Raw genomic sequence first — 17,012 nt, forward strand, 5'->3', positions numbered from 1 at the left:
CAGCGCACTACCGTTCAGTACGGCCACGATCCGTGTGCACAGAGCCTACTATACTCTTGTACTATGGGCGGCTTTCCAATGGATGTTTGTCACGTGTTCATGCAGAAGATTCGACTGTTGGTGTCCTTCTACTATTTATAGATGCTCAAGGACAACAGACGAACTACTTGTTTTACCAGTTACCGAATTGAATTCTTCTTACTCATTACTCTTGTACTTACTGATTGTACATCATTCAAGTTTAAGAGAGAAAAGAATCAAACTACTGTCTAGCTGTGAGATTTGTATTTAATCATATTATAAAGTTGAATAGAGGCTTTTCTGTTCAACTGTGTGTTAGCTAGCTTAGTATTCTCTATTTGATTCAAAAGAAGTTTAGTGATATCCTTCCGGTTGTGGGAAAAGGGGTGACGTAGGAGAGTTTGCTCTAAATATCCATAAACAACTTGTTGTGTTCTTTACCTTATGTCTTTCATCGTTCATTGGTTCAAAGCTTCAAACATAAACAAACAGTTCTGCACTTGAAATATTTTAAGAGTTTGTGAAGGTTTGCGAAGAATAGAAAGTGATATTAATCCTTAACAGGATTTCTATCAATCTGTTTATCAGAAGTTTCTAACAATAATCAGACCCCGTCTCTATTGGTTGCACTGATCCTATGAAAGTCGTTGCATCACTAAAAGGGGTAATGAACCATAAATGGAGGAGGAACAAAGCGATAGAAACTCATGTATATACCCTAAAAAGCAAGACACGATTCTCAAAGGAATCCGAATAGGCAAGAAGTATTCTATAAAAAAATTATCTCAAAATTTATTGTTACAATTTCTACATAGATTGAGAAGAACAATGTGGAGAGTCGTTTGTATAAAAAATCAATAGATGTTTTATTTCTGGCCAAAAACATTTTGCATTAGGATATGGATGCTGTTTTGAAAGAATAGATTTATAGAAAAAATCATTGCGTGAAACTCTATAAAATATCTACTTTGGGGAAGGGATTGAAATGTTATTACTTATTACCACTTAATTGATGAGGTTTCTTTAAAGTTTTCCTATTTGATATCTTGTTATTTTCGATGATTTTCTCGTATTTGTAAATGTAATTAATCTAACTTAAAACATGTTATGTTACTTGCAAAGTCACAATTTGATTCATGTTTTTAATTTAAAAGGGTATAAATTTAGTGAGTAATGATAGGGGGAGTGAAAATATTGTAGTAGCGAATGACGTGTGAAAGTGATTAGGATTGATGACTAGGTCTTCTTTAATATATTTATTTATCTCTCCTTCTTTCCTTAATAATTTCTCTCTGTTCTCTTCATTTATATTTTTTTCATTTTTTATCTATTAATTTATAATTGTATATTTAAATTAATTAATATATATATATATTTAAAAGTAATAACTGTAAAAATTAATAAACATATATATAAAAAAGAATAAGAAGTTAAATATGAATATGATTAATTTTTTTAATTTAATTGATTTTTTTGCGATTAATAGTTAATTAATTTATTTATGTATTTTTAATATAAATAATATTAAGGAGAACGAATAAATCAAATTAATAAAATATATAAATGCACATATTTTTTAAAATATATATTAAATTATAAATATAAATAGATATAAAATAAAAAGTAAAAATATATATTTATAATTTGAATTATTTCTCTTAAAAAAATATTCATATTAAATTATTATTTCTCTTCTTTAAATCATTCTTATTTCTCTTAAAAAAAATAAAAGTCCAGTTTTATTCTTATTTAATTTTCTTATAAGATATATATTAAAAGAGGAGTGATAGATTCTCTTAAAAAAAATAAAAGTCCAGTTTTATTCTTATTTAATTTTCTTATAAGATATATATTAAAAGAGGAGTGATAGAGTAAGGAAATTTAATAAGGGAATTTGGTGAGGGAATGACGTGGCATCACCTTCATTGGTTTGGTTGGAAAATATAAAAATAGGAGGAGAGAGAGAAAAGAAAGAAATTATTTGATTTTTTCAGCGAATAAAATTATGCCACGTCATTCCATCACCAAATTCCCTCACCTAATCATTTCTCATATTAAAATTCACCTTCTAAATAATATTATAACTTTCATTTTTATATAACGTTTCTTTGTATATATATATGTTGAAGATGAGTAATTAATTTTATTTATTATAAATATTAATAATTTGTATTTTAAGTTAAAATTATAAATTTATTTTTTTTTATTTTAAATTTAGTAAATATTTATAATAATTTTATAATAAAATTAAAGAAGGGAAAATATTAAATAATTTATTTAAATAAAAAAGAATTAAGAGAGAGAAATTATTAAATGCAGTTTGGTGACGTGTACAATTTAAAATGAAATAAAGAGAAAAATTAATACGCGTCCTATTTATTAGTCCTATTTATTAGGTGACATGTAAAATGCCACATCATTCGCTGCCTTCGCTACAATTTTTTCGCTCCCCCTATCATTACTCAAATTTAGTTGTGACTAATGAATGTAAAAATGTGTCCAACCAACCTAAAACTTGTTTTATATTTTTTTTTTCAATTAAAATATAGTTATTTAAGTACAACAACAAAATCATCTAAATACAATAACAAAAACATACATAGGAAAACTCAAAATAAACAAAGTAACAATGCAAAATAAAACAATAATAATAATAATGGAACAAAACTAATAGTTCATATCGACCAGACAAAACAATGAGTTCCCGATTGTCAGACATATAACTTTCGAGAAAACGTCTTAATAATATAATTTCGAATAATTTCCCTTAGTCGACCATAATTATTGAACCTAACAAAGTGATCCAAAAGATAATCTAAATGACCATGCTTAATTTTTTTTGGGTTACTTCTCTCCTAGAAAACACTATAAAAGTTTAAACAAAATATATATTTGGCCCATCTGAATTTTTTATTTTTTTTTAGCATTGTCATATATTATTTATTTTCTTACCATTCAGATTTGATTTATTTTTTTGTATTTTAGTTCATTTGTAACATATTATTTAGTCGGATTGAAGTCGTATTTTTTTATTCGAAAAACACTCTTAGTTTTTTTGGGTCATTTGTTGTTATCCTTTATGTTGATAATCATTTCTCGAGTACACGTTCGTTTATTCTTTAGAACTAAAAGAGACGATGTAATTAGATCTAGAGTTCATATTCATATGTTGAGTAAGTACTTTCAAAATTATTTTGATATAAAAGTCTTCTTACATGTATTAATTCTTTCATAATTTTGATAAATTTATCATTATTTTAGTCATATATATATATATATATATATGGAGAATTATCATTTAACATTATATTTTTTTATGGGTGTGACAATTTTTTTTATGTTCATAATATTTTGTAGAAATTATTTCGATATTGTTTGATTAGTTTGTTCAATTTATTATATTTTATCACTTATTATGAATTTATTTTTGGAGTTACCTTGAAAATTTGTGTAATCAAAATCTTCTTTGTTTAGATTTTAAATACAAAACTCAACAATGTAACCCACCCAAAAAAATTGCATGAGTTCGTCTTGATACTACGTACTGAGTATTCAATGAGTTGAGGAGCACTAAAATTAAACACAAAACTCATCCAATGTAACAAACAATCTATCTCAACAAAAACATACTGAATGTTTCACCGGAGAGTATGTAGGTAGAGGAGAATGTTTGCAAATAATTAGTAAGAAAACAAAAAAATGGAATACAATATGAGATCATCGTTACCGAAACCAATTTAACTATGTGTCCTCTCAATAGGGAGGGGTAAATAAGTAATTACTTATTTGTTAATGAGAAGTTGATCCAATTCTTATTATTTTATTATATTGTAATTATTACCCCTCCCAATGAGAGGGCGCATAGTTAAATTGATAGCAGGAATCTCATATAATGTTTCACGCTAGAGTAAGTAGAAGAGAATGTTTGTAAGTGTGTTTGGTATGGAGTATAAGAGAGTATAACACTATTGGTATAGTATAAACTATATCAATAATGTTTTAATATGGTGTTTTGTTAGAATTTTTCTATTTGTATAAACTATACCTCTATATAATTTATAACTCATATTTGGTATAAAATTGTAACTAGTCCTCCTTAGGTACAACATTTTCTTATATCACTTAATTTTTAATTTCTCATTATAATCTTTATTAATATTATATATAAATTATTATTATATAATATATTAAATATATTTTATTTAGTTTTATTGTTATTATTATATTTAATTATTTTTAATATATATATTTTTAAATAGTTCAATATTTTAATTAAAAATATTTATTTATTTTTATAATGATAATTTTATTTATTATTAATTTATATATTCTTATATTATAAATAATAATATTATTATAATTATTAATAATATTTAAATTAAATAAACATAATTTATAATTTATAATTAATTTTTTATATTTTAATTAAATTTACATTAATTATTAAATAATAGTACAATAATTTATAATAATAAACAATATTATTTGTAATATAAATAAATATAAAATAATAATAATAATAATAATAATTAAAATTGAAATTTTAAATTAATATTTATACAATTTATACTAAATTCTTAAACTATATACCAAACACAAAATTATAAACCATATACAACTTATATCATTTTTTATAATTAATACCAAACATAAATAACCTATATAATTTATACTACCCTATATTATTTATACATCGTTATAATTTATACATTTATACAACTTATACCATATATAATTTGTACCACGCACCAAACGTTATCTAAATAAATAACCAAATTAAGTTGAGGAGCACCAAAATTAAACAAAAAAAACTCATGAATGTAATAAGCAATCCACATATCTCAACAAGAACAAATGGAATGTTTCACCTGAGAATAGGTAGAAGAGAATGTTTGCAAATAATAAGTAATGAGCACTAAATTTTATAGTGGTTAAGTGAAAAATGGCATTCATCTACTATCAAGATAGAGCAAAGTCTCCACTAAATATCAACAAAGTGTTAGACTCTAAAATGCACAAGACAAAATGATAAACAAACACTTAAGAACTTCTTGAGTCATACACAACAAAATTATTGTAGAAACTATTTTCTCTATCAATATGAAATGAGAACATTCGATTATTTATTTCAAATATTCCTCACTCATTCAGCAACAACTCATAAAAAACACTTAAATCCAAGCTTCAAATCATCTACTAGTTAAAAGAAAAGTTCGTCTTTTTATTCATTTTTTACTAGAGAATCTTCTGAAATCCAAAAATTTATCCTCCAACTGTCCATTTTAAATTTCATTTGGTGAAATTCTCCCATTCCCAACATGTACAAATTAATCCTCGTAACTAATATCACATTCAATTGTAGCATGTAATGAACAAATGAACTCAAGGTTGAAGCTTATCGAGTGACTATTTGTGCAGCCCATGTGTTATTCAACTCAACACATTTTGTTCTTCTTCTTCTAACCAAAATCAATTCTCAAACAGCTAGATTATGACATTCCAAAAAAAATTTCAGTCATCAAAACCAAAATTAACTCTTAGATTCATTATTTATATATGTTTTAGAGGGTTTGGTACGTGTTCTTAGTTATTATTTTTTTTGTTACTTTTTGTTTTGTCATCATTTTTTTTGTTGACCAACGTTTTCTTATAAAATAATATCCATATATATATATATGTTTAAAAAAACTATAATGATAGGGCATCTTTGTATATGTTAAGGGTTGTATTATTTATGTTAATGATGATATAAAAAGGAGGATAAGACGACAATGCAAGTTGTGATTGTTGCTGGTTGGAGAAAGAGGTAATGGGTCCAAATGTCTTTCCCTTGTCTTCTCTCACGTATCAAAAACCCACCACCTTTACTTTTTTTATTCAATTACCTTATTTATAAGTTATTCACTCTAATATTTTGAGTTATTTCAATCTTTAAACACGACTTTTATCACTTGGGTTTCATATGTTCTAACAAGATTAGGCCTTAATCGAGTATTGAAAAAAGAATATATAGTAAGTAAGAATTTCAGATCAATCTTTGTACTGAAAAAGGAAATAGTATAGTTTACCTAATAAGTAAGAATTTCAAATCAATCTTTCTGTATAAAGGATAGTGAGTGAGAGAGAATCAAGATGAGTGGCACACGAGAGAGTGTGAAGATGACATGAGAAAGGGATAGAGCCTACCAAGAGCTAAATTATTACTTTTATAATTATGATAATATGTGAATCATATACACATTCGTGTGACCAAAAGTAAGCCCTACTTTAGGGTTTTTTCAATAATATATAATAACATAATAATAAAGCATGTGCATTTTCATTTAGACACCCAAATTATATATAATTAGGAGTTTATGAGATTTTTCTCAAATATCATTGTGAAGCCTTGAAGGAATAAGAGATTTGTTATTTTGATATATTAACATCGTGTTAGGCTTGAAATTATAACTTAGTTTTCTTAGTTCTTGATATCAAGAAACGAGTTCTTGATTGATGGGACCGAGTGTGGAATTCTATAATCAAGCACAACGGAAATAATATGAGAAGAGAATTTGAGGTTAAGGAAAGAAGAAACAAAGATGTGAAGAGAAAACTACTAGAATAAACCTAGCAGTCCAAGATAGAGAGGTTCAAGACCGAGAAGATAATTAAGAGTAAGAACTTTCACAAAGCTTTCCTTCATAGGGCCTTGGGGAAGGAAGATCAGCCTTATATAGTTGTTTTCTTTCCCCACAATATTCAGAATTATTATTATAACAACATAACAGAATTCGGTTTGAGAAACATAAAGGAAAAGAAAAACAGAATTATTAAATAAAAAAATAGAAACTGTCTCATGTGCACAATAGGACCGAGAAAGGGTGCTGGAATTATTCTAGGACTGATGCATTAATTTGTAGACCGTAACACATTGATAATTATTAAATATCAAATTATGACAATTGTTTTTTGTGTTAGATATTTTTATTGATTAGTTGAGATGTATGAAATATTCACTTGCATGAACACCTATTGAATATGTTTTGTTTTGTGTATTTAAAAATGAGTCAAATAACTTGTTATTTATTATTTAACTCGATTTTTATTTTTTTAATATTTTTATTCTTAAAAAGAGTCCATGCAATATATAAATGAGAGTTGCTTAAATTTAAGAACAAAAGTATTACAAAAACACGAGTGTTCAAATGTCACTATACACAAAACACAACGGGATTAATCATTTGAGAACAAAAGTAAAAACATAAGCAACAAAATGTTTACCAACAAAAAAAATATAACATAGTTTAGAGTTAACAAGTTCCGAAATCTTAAAAAAGATGAATGAGTTTACTGACTTTCTCTACCGGTTTTTCATAAAAAAAATTCTCTTATCGTAATAATAATAACGTTGTTATTTTTAAACCATCTAAATGCTAGTTATACTATTTATTAATTTATATTGGCTAAAATATTTTTATTTCAACGATAGATATGATCATTACGTTAATAAAGTTATCAATATATTTATTTTTTTCTTACAGAGTACATAAAATCAAGTATGTTAAAGGAAATAAAATTAGCTTTCTTATAAATTAAAATTTATATATTGGAAATGTTACAATTTTTCATTTTACTAACCGTACAAATTTAATATTTGCAATTAAGTATAAATTCCAAAAATCTGTTTGAGCAAAAGATGATTGAGAAATGTTAACTATATGAAAACATAAAAACATCTGACCGATTTGAACTATTAGGTACCAAAATAAAATTGAGCAAAATTGGATCATAAAAAAGATTCTCTTAGCGATAATACTTAAATAATTTATAGAGTTTTTTTCACAAAATAATAAAATAAATCATTTGTGGGTCTTGGAATGCTTGAATGCTCAACATTTTCAGTAGATAAAAATTGTTTGTAATCTCAGTTATATTTTGGTGAAGCAGTTGGCTTCAAAGGAAAAAAAATATATTGAGAATAAAAAGTTTCTTCAAATGGTTCTAAATTATTTTTTCATGATCATGGTCAATTTCCTTGAGTAAATTAAAGATCTGTTTTTATGTATATTTTTACTTGTAATAAAATACAAGATTGTAATGAGTTTAAGTTTAAGTTCAAGTTTGTATGTGTTCTAATCTTTTTAAACTAATAATAACTTTGAACTAGTTTATTTTAAATGCTGAGTTCTGTTTCTTTGAATTGTAACTAATCCTTGCAAGTTAAGCATTTAGCTCGTAAACGCACTTAATTATTTAATCAGGCATAAAAAATTTTGTCTGACGGACTCGAATCCGAACCCAGAACCTCAGATAGAGGCTGATTTATGGCATATAATATAATGTGTCTGACTTAAGAGTAACGACCTAAGACTTTGAGAGTAACGCGGATTGGATTGGATCAGTTTTTTTTATTGGTCAGTTTGACCATTTGATATATATCAATAATTTATATTTGACAAGTTTTAAACTAATTTTAAAATAATAATTAATCAAATATTAAGTAAATAAATATTAATATAATAATAATTTCAACCAAACTTTTTATTAAATTAAAACGTAATATCAAATTTGTATATGTAAAAGAAATTTGTTATTTATATTATTAGTTAATATATTACAAATGTGTGAATCAAATTAATTCTAATATTTGAATAAATTTTATATAAATCCAATCATTTAATCAACACCCAATAATGGATGTCTGATATATTTTTGAATTTTGAATTATATACCTGTGAGGAGAACCTGTCTTGATAATCAACCAAAAGCCCATGAAGTACAAACTGACTTAGAGGCCCGTTTTTTTCTTCATTTATATGTTTTCAATTCTTATTAAATATATCTTAAAAAATTCAACTCTCAAATAATTTGAAAAAACGGACTAAAATTCTTTTAATATAAAATAATATTTCTTAACTTTATATAATAATATCATTTATTTTAAAAAAAATATTATTTTATTATTATATATTAATATTTAAGTTTTTTACAAAAAAAAAAAATAAATATTTCTCACTCACCACTTAATAGTTTTTAAATAATCTAAGTTTATTTTAATAAATTCAAAATCAACAACCTTATGGTGTTTTGATAGATTATTTAATGTTTCTTTTTTCTTATTTGATGGTATAATATTTATTCCATTAATTTTGTGACAAAAATAGTATTTTTTTCATAATAACATATTCTATAGGCACGGAAACTCGAATATGTAGTCATTGTAAAATTAGTTTACTAGTTTAATTAGATTTTCTACTAAACTATCCAAACTTAATTAACATATTTCTCTTTTTTGTTAGACAATTATTGAATCACATTACTCACATTACAAATAAGCATAAATTTTAAGAGAATAAAACACATAGAGATCACATGTCATATAGTTAGAGATGACTTAAAAATTGTTTCATCACACCCAAGCATCTTTATACATAACATTGCATAGCTTCTTTCTCTTTTTTTGTTACTAAGGCAATGGAAACAACTCGGTTTTAATATTTTATGTTCAATATGGATATTACACATCTCTATCGTTTTTAAAGAAGTGTAACACCATTAGGTGTTTGATAACACAATTTATCACTTAATTTTAAAAATTATTTTTTCTTTATTTGATGTTTAAAACTAAAAATTAAAAATCAAGGTTTTATTTTAATTTGTGAATAAAATTTCAAGAATAAAAAATTCTTAAAACATTTGTTATAATAAGGAAGATTTAACAGTATTCCAAATGAAGACTACACTTCTTTCTCTAATCATCTTTAAAAAATAAATTAAAAAAAAAGCACTCCTTTTTATTTTGTCACATTCAAGAGCTTGTCAAGCCACTTATATGGACATTAGTGCGTCAAGAGAGGATTCAGACGACCAAGTGGGCCGAGATGGATCAAAATATTCAATAAGCAATGCAACTGATGGAGGACACAAAACAGAAGACGAAAGAACAATAAATTCCGACAAAAACAAAAACTGAGCTTATTATACAAAATGTGGAAGAACTCCCCATTCTCACATGCTTCTAAGTAGAAAAACATGTATGATAGCACGCATGACAAAGTCAGAAAAATTGGTTACAGGATTTAAACACTTGGTCTCAATATTATTAAGGATAATTAGTTTGACACATGGTATTATGGCTCTGCTTTCATTGTGAATTAAACTCGTGACCTTTTTGTTTAAGAAATGTTTGAATTGGATGAACTGAAAAAATATTTGATGATATTTTTACTATTTAGTTTCGATCTTCGCAGTTAAATAATCAATGAAATATGTTTCATAATTCTCATTTTATAATTAAAAAAAACATTTTTTACATCTTTTATCCAAAAGTTCTTGTCCTAACTTTCTTGTTTTTATATTGTTAATAAATAGAGTTATCATCCAACTTAATATAAATTAAAAATGCTAGTAATAAAAAAACAAGTAAATTATACAAGATATACATGAAAATTTAAAACATAAAAAAAAGGACAAAACATAAAATTTTCACTAAGTTGTCAAGTGATACAATATAAAATAGAATAGAATAACCACTTATTCATTTTTAGAATTATCTTTGCTCATAAGATGTAATTTGAAAAGAGAAATGCCAAAGTTTTAAGAATTCCCTTTGTGTATACTCATAATCCTATAAAAAAAAGAAAAAAAGTTTGAAATACATACACAAGAGTAAACCAAAGTCATAACACTCTTCTACAAATAAAAGAAAAACACATCTCCTATTTTAAAAGAGCACAACTTTCTTCTTTTAATTTACATACAAGTTGATGTTTGTGTCACTTTCTAAATAGATAAAATTAATAATTTTATACTTTCAAGAAAAACAAATTAGACGAAACATTAATTGATAGCGATAATTAATTGAAGAATAATATCAATTTATAGTCTATTAACATGATGTTGATTTTATTACATATTGTTCATTGAACCTTTAATAAACATCTACTCACATTCAATGTTTATTGACATTAATGCATCAACACAAATAGAATTCATCAAGACTTTTGTGTTCCCGGTTTTATCTAATATGGGAGGTTGTCAACATTCTTAAATTGCTTTAGGGTTTCTTGGTCACGACTCACAAACTCATGTCCCATAGACTTTACTGTTCTTTTTCTTCATCGTCGTTTTGTCAAGTCAACCCATCTTCGTGGTAATTGGTCTAGTTTCCTCCTCTTTTTTTGGATTGTCATATTTTCAATTTATGTTGTTTTATGCTTGTATTAATTTATCTATTATATAGTTTCTAACATATAAAAAAATAAAACACCACAATAAATGTGTTACATTTATAGCATTGGATGGGTTGCATTAATATGATGTGGATGAACATTGGATGAGATGGATGAAAGGTTCAATTAATTGTTAATTTTATTCTTTGAATTCAATTGGGCAATTAAGTGATCATATTGGTTTTTTATTTGTGAGTTACAAAACACAAAATTAATGCATTAAGGGCCAATTAATTATCAAAATTAAGCAGCTTATCCATACCTCGTACATATGTTCGATTTTTTTCACCAATTCAAACAGACCATAACAATTACTAAACACATTCTTCCTGTCTTCATTTCTTATTGTTTTCTGTCGTTGTACTATGAGAAATAAAAACCACAAGAAACTCTAGCAAGTACTTTATTTTGAAAAAAAGTTATTATTATTAATCAAGTGAATTTGCATCTTGTTCTTATAAACTTCTTTGTTGACGTAAATTTGTCAATTCTATGAAAATATCCAACATTCAAAATATTTATGATTTTTTCGTCTCTTAAGCCGACATTTACCACTTAACATTGATTGGTTGTATTGTTTTTTAGTTACGTTTAAACAACTCTCATTTATATTATATTATATGGGAAAAAATTCAAAAGAAAATCGTATAAGTACTCATATCCAATGTTCATTGAATGAACCTTTAATAAATATGCATAAGATTACTGTTTAACATGAATGCAACATATACAAGGAATATGGAGAGAAAACAAACCAGTGAACAGAGTTTCATGACAGATATTTATAATTTCTGCCTCATCATATTATAAGTAAATGAAGACTACAAATAAATTGACATGAAAGAAGTCTCAAAGTGAGAACAATGGGAAATGAATGGGCGCGCTAAAGATTATGAGTCAAACGAGTATGATCAACAACGGAAAATCTAAGTTTGAAAAAGAAAAGCAGAGCAAAATCGCAGCTCATACGAGAACCTGTTGCACGGATGCTAAGTTGGCATTGACCAATGGTGTAATGAAAAACTTTTACATGTAAAAAAAGTGATAATTGTATTGCTCCTATAACAAAGGATGCAAAAAGAATGAGATTTTGCGGTCATTGTTGAATTAAACAAGTAACAATATAACTAAAAATTTTAATTGGTTTGACAAAATGTGACAACTTTCTTTAACTTTACGATACAACATACATAGACTTATCGTGTAAAGGAACTTAAAAGAATGGGGGTATTTGATCCGCCTAATATTGAATCCTCTTTGGCATCTTATACCTTTTCGATAAGTTCACTAGAACCATTTTGTTTAAGAGGTTTGCTCTCGGGCAAAATAGGAGACCATCGCTCTTTCCCTCCAGGTTTGGAGGAGGCGTTTCCATACCAAATCATGCCCATTATGGCAACTATCATACCAAGTACAACATGTATATTGATCCCTTCTTTGCCAAAGAAAATGAATCCCAATGTGAGGACGAGTACGGTCTTCATGTGTCCAAGCACTTGGAAGGATACTGCTGAAAATCTTCCAATGCAGATGAATTGACTCAAATTGGTCCCAATTGCAATTGTGCATGACAAGAATATGAAAAACTGCAAAGAATTGAACCCAAATAATTAATGCCAAAAGATGGAAAAATTAGTGAATATATTACAAAATATGCATTGAAATAACATTTTTTTAGACCACAGTTTTTCAATTAAGATGTTTTGAGTTAGAATCGAATTTGAGACCTCTATCTAGCTCTAGTTCAAAACACTTACCACTTGAACTACTACTTTGTGTGTTAAAGAAAATGGATTTACCGGCTATGAATTAATTAAGAGAACATAGTAATTTTATTCTTTTCTAGACAGGAGTCTTTTTTTTTTCCGAGAAGGCTAGCACAACATCCACCGTCATGACTCCAACTTCAATCAAACCTTCTAAATACATTACATATTTTTTAAAATGCCCTTGTGGGTGGGAACAATATTTTGACTTAATCCGTTGATAGGGAAGCTCATACATTCCCTTTCTTCATTTGATAATAGTAATTTGCTTACGTGTATTCATTAGAAAGTCGGTGAGAGAAACAAACAAGCTGACACGATAGGGTAGGCAAAATAAAGATTCAGCTAGGCAAAATGAGGATTCAACTGATTGATAGTAGAGCAAAGGCTCAAGTTGCAAAAATAGTTCTTATGAGACCAAAGATCACGAGTTTAATTTTCATTTAGAACACTTTAAGTTAAAGTGGAGGTTAAAGTGGAAGTCATGCTAGCTTACTACCTTCAAAAGAAAGAAAAACAAATATATATATAGTAGAGCAATTGCTGGAAACACAGATAAACATCTAATAATCCAAAGTGGTTAACTAGGAAAATACAAACAGATATATGCTTTTTGGCATTTGAAATGGTAAAGTTATTATTTATATTTCCCCCCCAAAAAAAGTTAGTATTAAAAAGATGTAGCAAATGCGACATCTAATAATCCAAAGAGTGTTTATACTTTATACTAGGTCTTGAAACTTGACTAAATATCTAAACCATCTAGCCATGGGTTTTTGGTTATATAATACAGTCAAGACTATATATGCTTCCTGCACATTAGAAGCAGGAATAAGGAACATATAAAAGCATAAAAGTGCATTGCTTACCAGAGATATAAAAGTGTAGTTATAAGCATCAACTCTCTTGCTTGTCAACCAATAGTCCACAAAGGGGCCTAATAATAGAAGAGAGGCAGCTTGCACTGGGGCAGTATGCCCAAGTAAGTTAAATGATCCCAACGAGTACTTCTTCTGGAGAAAATGTACATACTGCATACACAACATAATCATATATGAGAATGAATGGGACATGACTGTTAAAGTGTTAAGTTATGGGAAACACTATATATAGAGTTCCTAATGCTTTAGAAATTCACAAATTAATGCATTTCAGGACTTCTAAAGAAAAACTAAAGATGCATGGTTCGCAAGTTCTGTTTTGGTTTTCATGTTTTCCCCTTTTTTTCCAGTTTAGTTTCCCCGAGATTTTTTCTTCTTGTACTTGGTAGTAAACTGGTATTATGTAGATATGCGGGATGATCCTCTTTTTAAGCTAAAAAGAATTTCACATCCGAAAGCTTTAGTAGACCTTCGATGAAGATAGATTAACCAATGGAACAGAATATGGAAGAAAATTTTGAAGCATACAAATTAAGAAGAAAAATGTTGCATGTACAGCAAGAATAAAAAATGGTGTAAAAAAGAATGATTCTATTATGCTTCCTAACAAGATTCTACCACTGGGAATATATCCAAAATAATATCACTAATGAAATATGTATAGTAGTCATGTCTAAGTAGAGATCTTGTGGGCTTCATGAACCATGAGTTGATGCCTAAACTTTGATGCATAGGGCTGTTTTGGTACAAAAAATCACACCAATACAATCTTGTACCAAGCCAAAAAAAAACTACTTTCCGATTTTGCAATGAGATCATGATTGTGACAAAGATCAGTTTTCAAATAGGCTCAATATTGTGATTTACTCCAAAAGCAAGAAATACACAATCAACTACATGTAACTCATTCACAGGAAAAGAAAAACACTTACATACTGCTGCAGCGAAGTACTCCAAACAGCCACAACTGCAGCAATAAATCCCTTTGTATTCACACTAACATCAGTAATAGTGCAAACAGCGACCCCAAGAAGGACTAATGATATGCTGAGCTTGGTATCCCTAGAGTATCGAACCTTGTCTAAGGCAACCTCCAGAAAACAAGATACAGGGATCATGCTTAACTTTGCAATCTGACAAACGATCAAAACAAAACAGATTAACTATAAAGGTAGAGTATTATACAGCAAGGAAAAGGGTCAACTAATCACCGATAATTTACCTGATAGAATCCCACTGAATTCCACATTAGACTCACATTCATTCCAACAATTGAAAAGTTTGCAAATAAAACGAACTTGATAAGATCAGGCAGAGGTAAATGAGATGATTGGATGTACCCCAATCGCCTAAGAACAATGGTCATCAAGGAAGTTGTTGCAAAATGCAGACCAGTTAAAGTTGTAGCTGCAAAAGAAAAATACTTCATTTGGGCTTAAAGTAAATAATAAAAGAAAATTAAGATGAATCTTATCGAGGAGCATACCAAAGGTGAAACCGTAATTGGCCATTACAGCTTTGTTGACGATAATGATTCCAACTGAGGTGACAATATTAAACGCCCATGCAGCTGTATCAACAGCTCCTTTATTCTGCATTATGCTTGTTGGAATAACAGTCATCTTCTCTCAGATTTTACACTGAAAAACAAAATTTACCAAAATCTAAGGAATGTCTTGTTTCAGGAAAGATAAAAATAAAGATAAATAATAAGGCAGATAGCATCCTCAGCTTTTTGAATAAGTTATATTGATTATCAAGAAACTAGCCAACTAGGTATGAAAGGGATGTCAAATCATTTGACTATTTATTAGTGAAGCATTAGTAATGCAAAGTCTTCGTAAATAAGTTTAATGCAGTTTTAGATTGACTTTCTATCTAAAGGTGAGTCGGTACGGTATACCTTAATGTTTTATCCATACCTTATACTTTACTTAAAATTTCGGTATGCAAAAAATGCATACATTACCTTACCTTAATTACGGTATACCTTGATTTTGATATACCTTAATTTTGGTATACAAAAAAAAAAATTATTTTTACCTTACCTTGATTTCGATATACCTTAATTTCAGTACGATATCGATATTATACCTTTAATATCTAAAAAACATATTAACTTAAAAAAATCAATCTCATCGGTAAGGTAGATCGGTAAGGTAGAGGGACATATATAAAATAATATTTCAGTATAATTATATTTTGATATTATTCAAAAATTATATTTCTATAATTAAATTAATATTAAATTTATTTAATTATTTCCTTATAAGTATTTTATATATATATATATATATATATATATATATATATATATATATATTAACTTATAAATATTATTTCGGTTTATCTTGATATATCAAAATTTTAAAAATTTCATACATTTACCGTACTAATAATTTCGCTATCGTTATTATATCTTACCTTTTTTTTTGGTATACCTTAAAAATCAATATTTTCAATATATTATAGTACGATATTTTCGATATACCTTTAATATCGATATTTTTTCTCACCCCCACTTCTACCATCAACAATCTTGTCTTCAAACAGACAATATATTATTAAATTACTAAATCCATATAATATAGATGTGTCAAAATTTTATGTTATGTGTTTGGTTAATCAGAATTAGAATTGAAATATAATTCAAATCCCATTTTTTAAAAAATCACTAGAATTGTAATTCTAATGAGTATAGAATGAATTGCATATTATACTCATATGTCAAAATTTTGATGTTACTACTCATAAATTGTACAAGGCTGTGAATGGCAAAACTTCAACCTCAATCGGAAGTATCCCACTAGAAATTCCACGAAGTGCTCGGTCAAGCCGAAGAATACGAAAAGGTGGTGGGAGCTCAGTTTACAACGATCCTGAAACCAACACTATTGGTCAACCAAATCAGGGCTTCATGTCAAAATGGATAGAAGAAGACCTCTCACAACCGGTTTCAAAACTGAAAAGAGGGAGACACTAACGTTCCCTTCTATCTATCCGTTATCTATTATGCATTTACTTTATGTATTTTGTGTTGAAACATCTGGTTTACGTTACTAATTTTATTTATCACTATGCTTATTGAACATGAATACTTCATGATAAATCTGCTTTTAAAAATACTGATT

General features: G+C 27.3%; 1 protein-coding gene across 1 annotated transcript; it reads right to left on the reverse strand.

The window, feature by feature from the left end:
• Positions 1–12,268: 12,268 nt before the first annotated feature.
• LOC124938370 (UDP-rhamnose/UDP-galactose transporter 4-like) lies at positions 12,269–15,520 on the reverse strand. Its single transcript, XM_047478794.1, has 5 exons — positions 15,368–15,520; positions 15,104–15,288; positions 14,814–15,014; positions 13,870–14,031; positions 12,269–12,820 (listed from the first exon to the last, which is right to left on the reverse strand). Exons 1-5 carry the CDS (start codon positions 15,501–15,503, stop codon positions 12,500–12,502), a joined length of 1,005 nt encoding a protein of 334 aa, XP_047334750.1. The 5' UTR covers positions 15,504–15,520; the 3' UTR covers positions 12,269–12,499.
• Positions 15,521–17,012: the final 1,492 nt, after the last annotated feature.

Source organism: Impatiens glandulifera, chromosome 5 (genome assembly GCF_907164915.1).
Source record: "Impatiens glandulifera chromosome 5, dImpGla2.1, whole genome shotgun sequence".
NCBI lineage: Eukaryota > Viridiplantae > Streptophyta > Magnoliopsida > Ericales > Balsaminaceae > Impatiens > Impatiens glandulifera.

Coding starts and splice junctions, on each gene's coding strand:
- LOC124938370 (XM_047478794.1), bottom strand. CDS start 15,503: ATGACTGTTATTCCAACAAGCATAATGCAGAATAAAGGAGCTGTTGAT. Junction 15,015..15,103: donor ATTCAGTGGGATTCTATCAG/GTAAATTATCGG, acceptor ATCGTTTGTCAG/ATTGCAAAGTTAAGCATGAT. Junction 12,821..13,869: donor ACTACACTTTTATATCTCTG/GTAAGCAATGCA, acceptor AATTCTTTGCAG/TTTTTCATATTCTTGTCATG.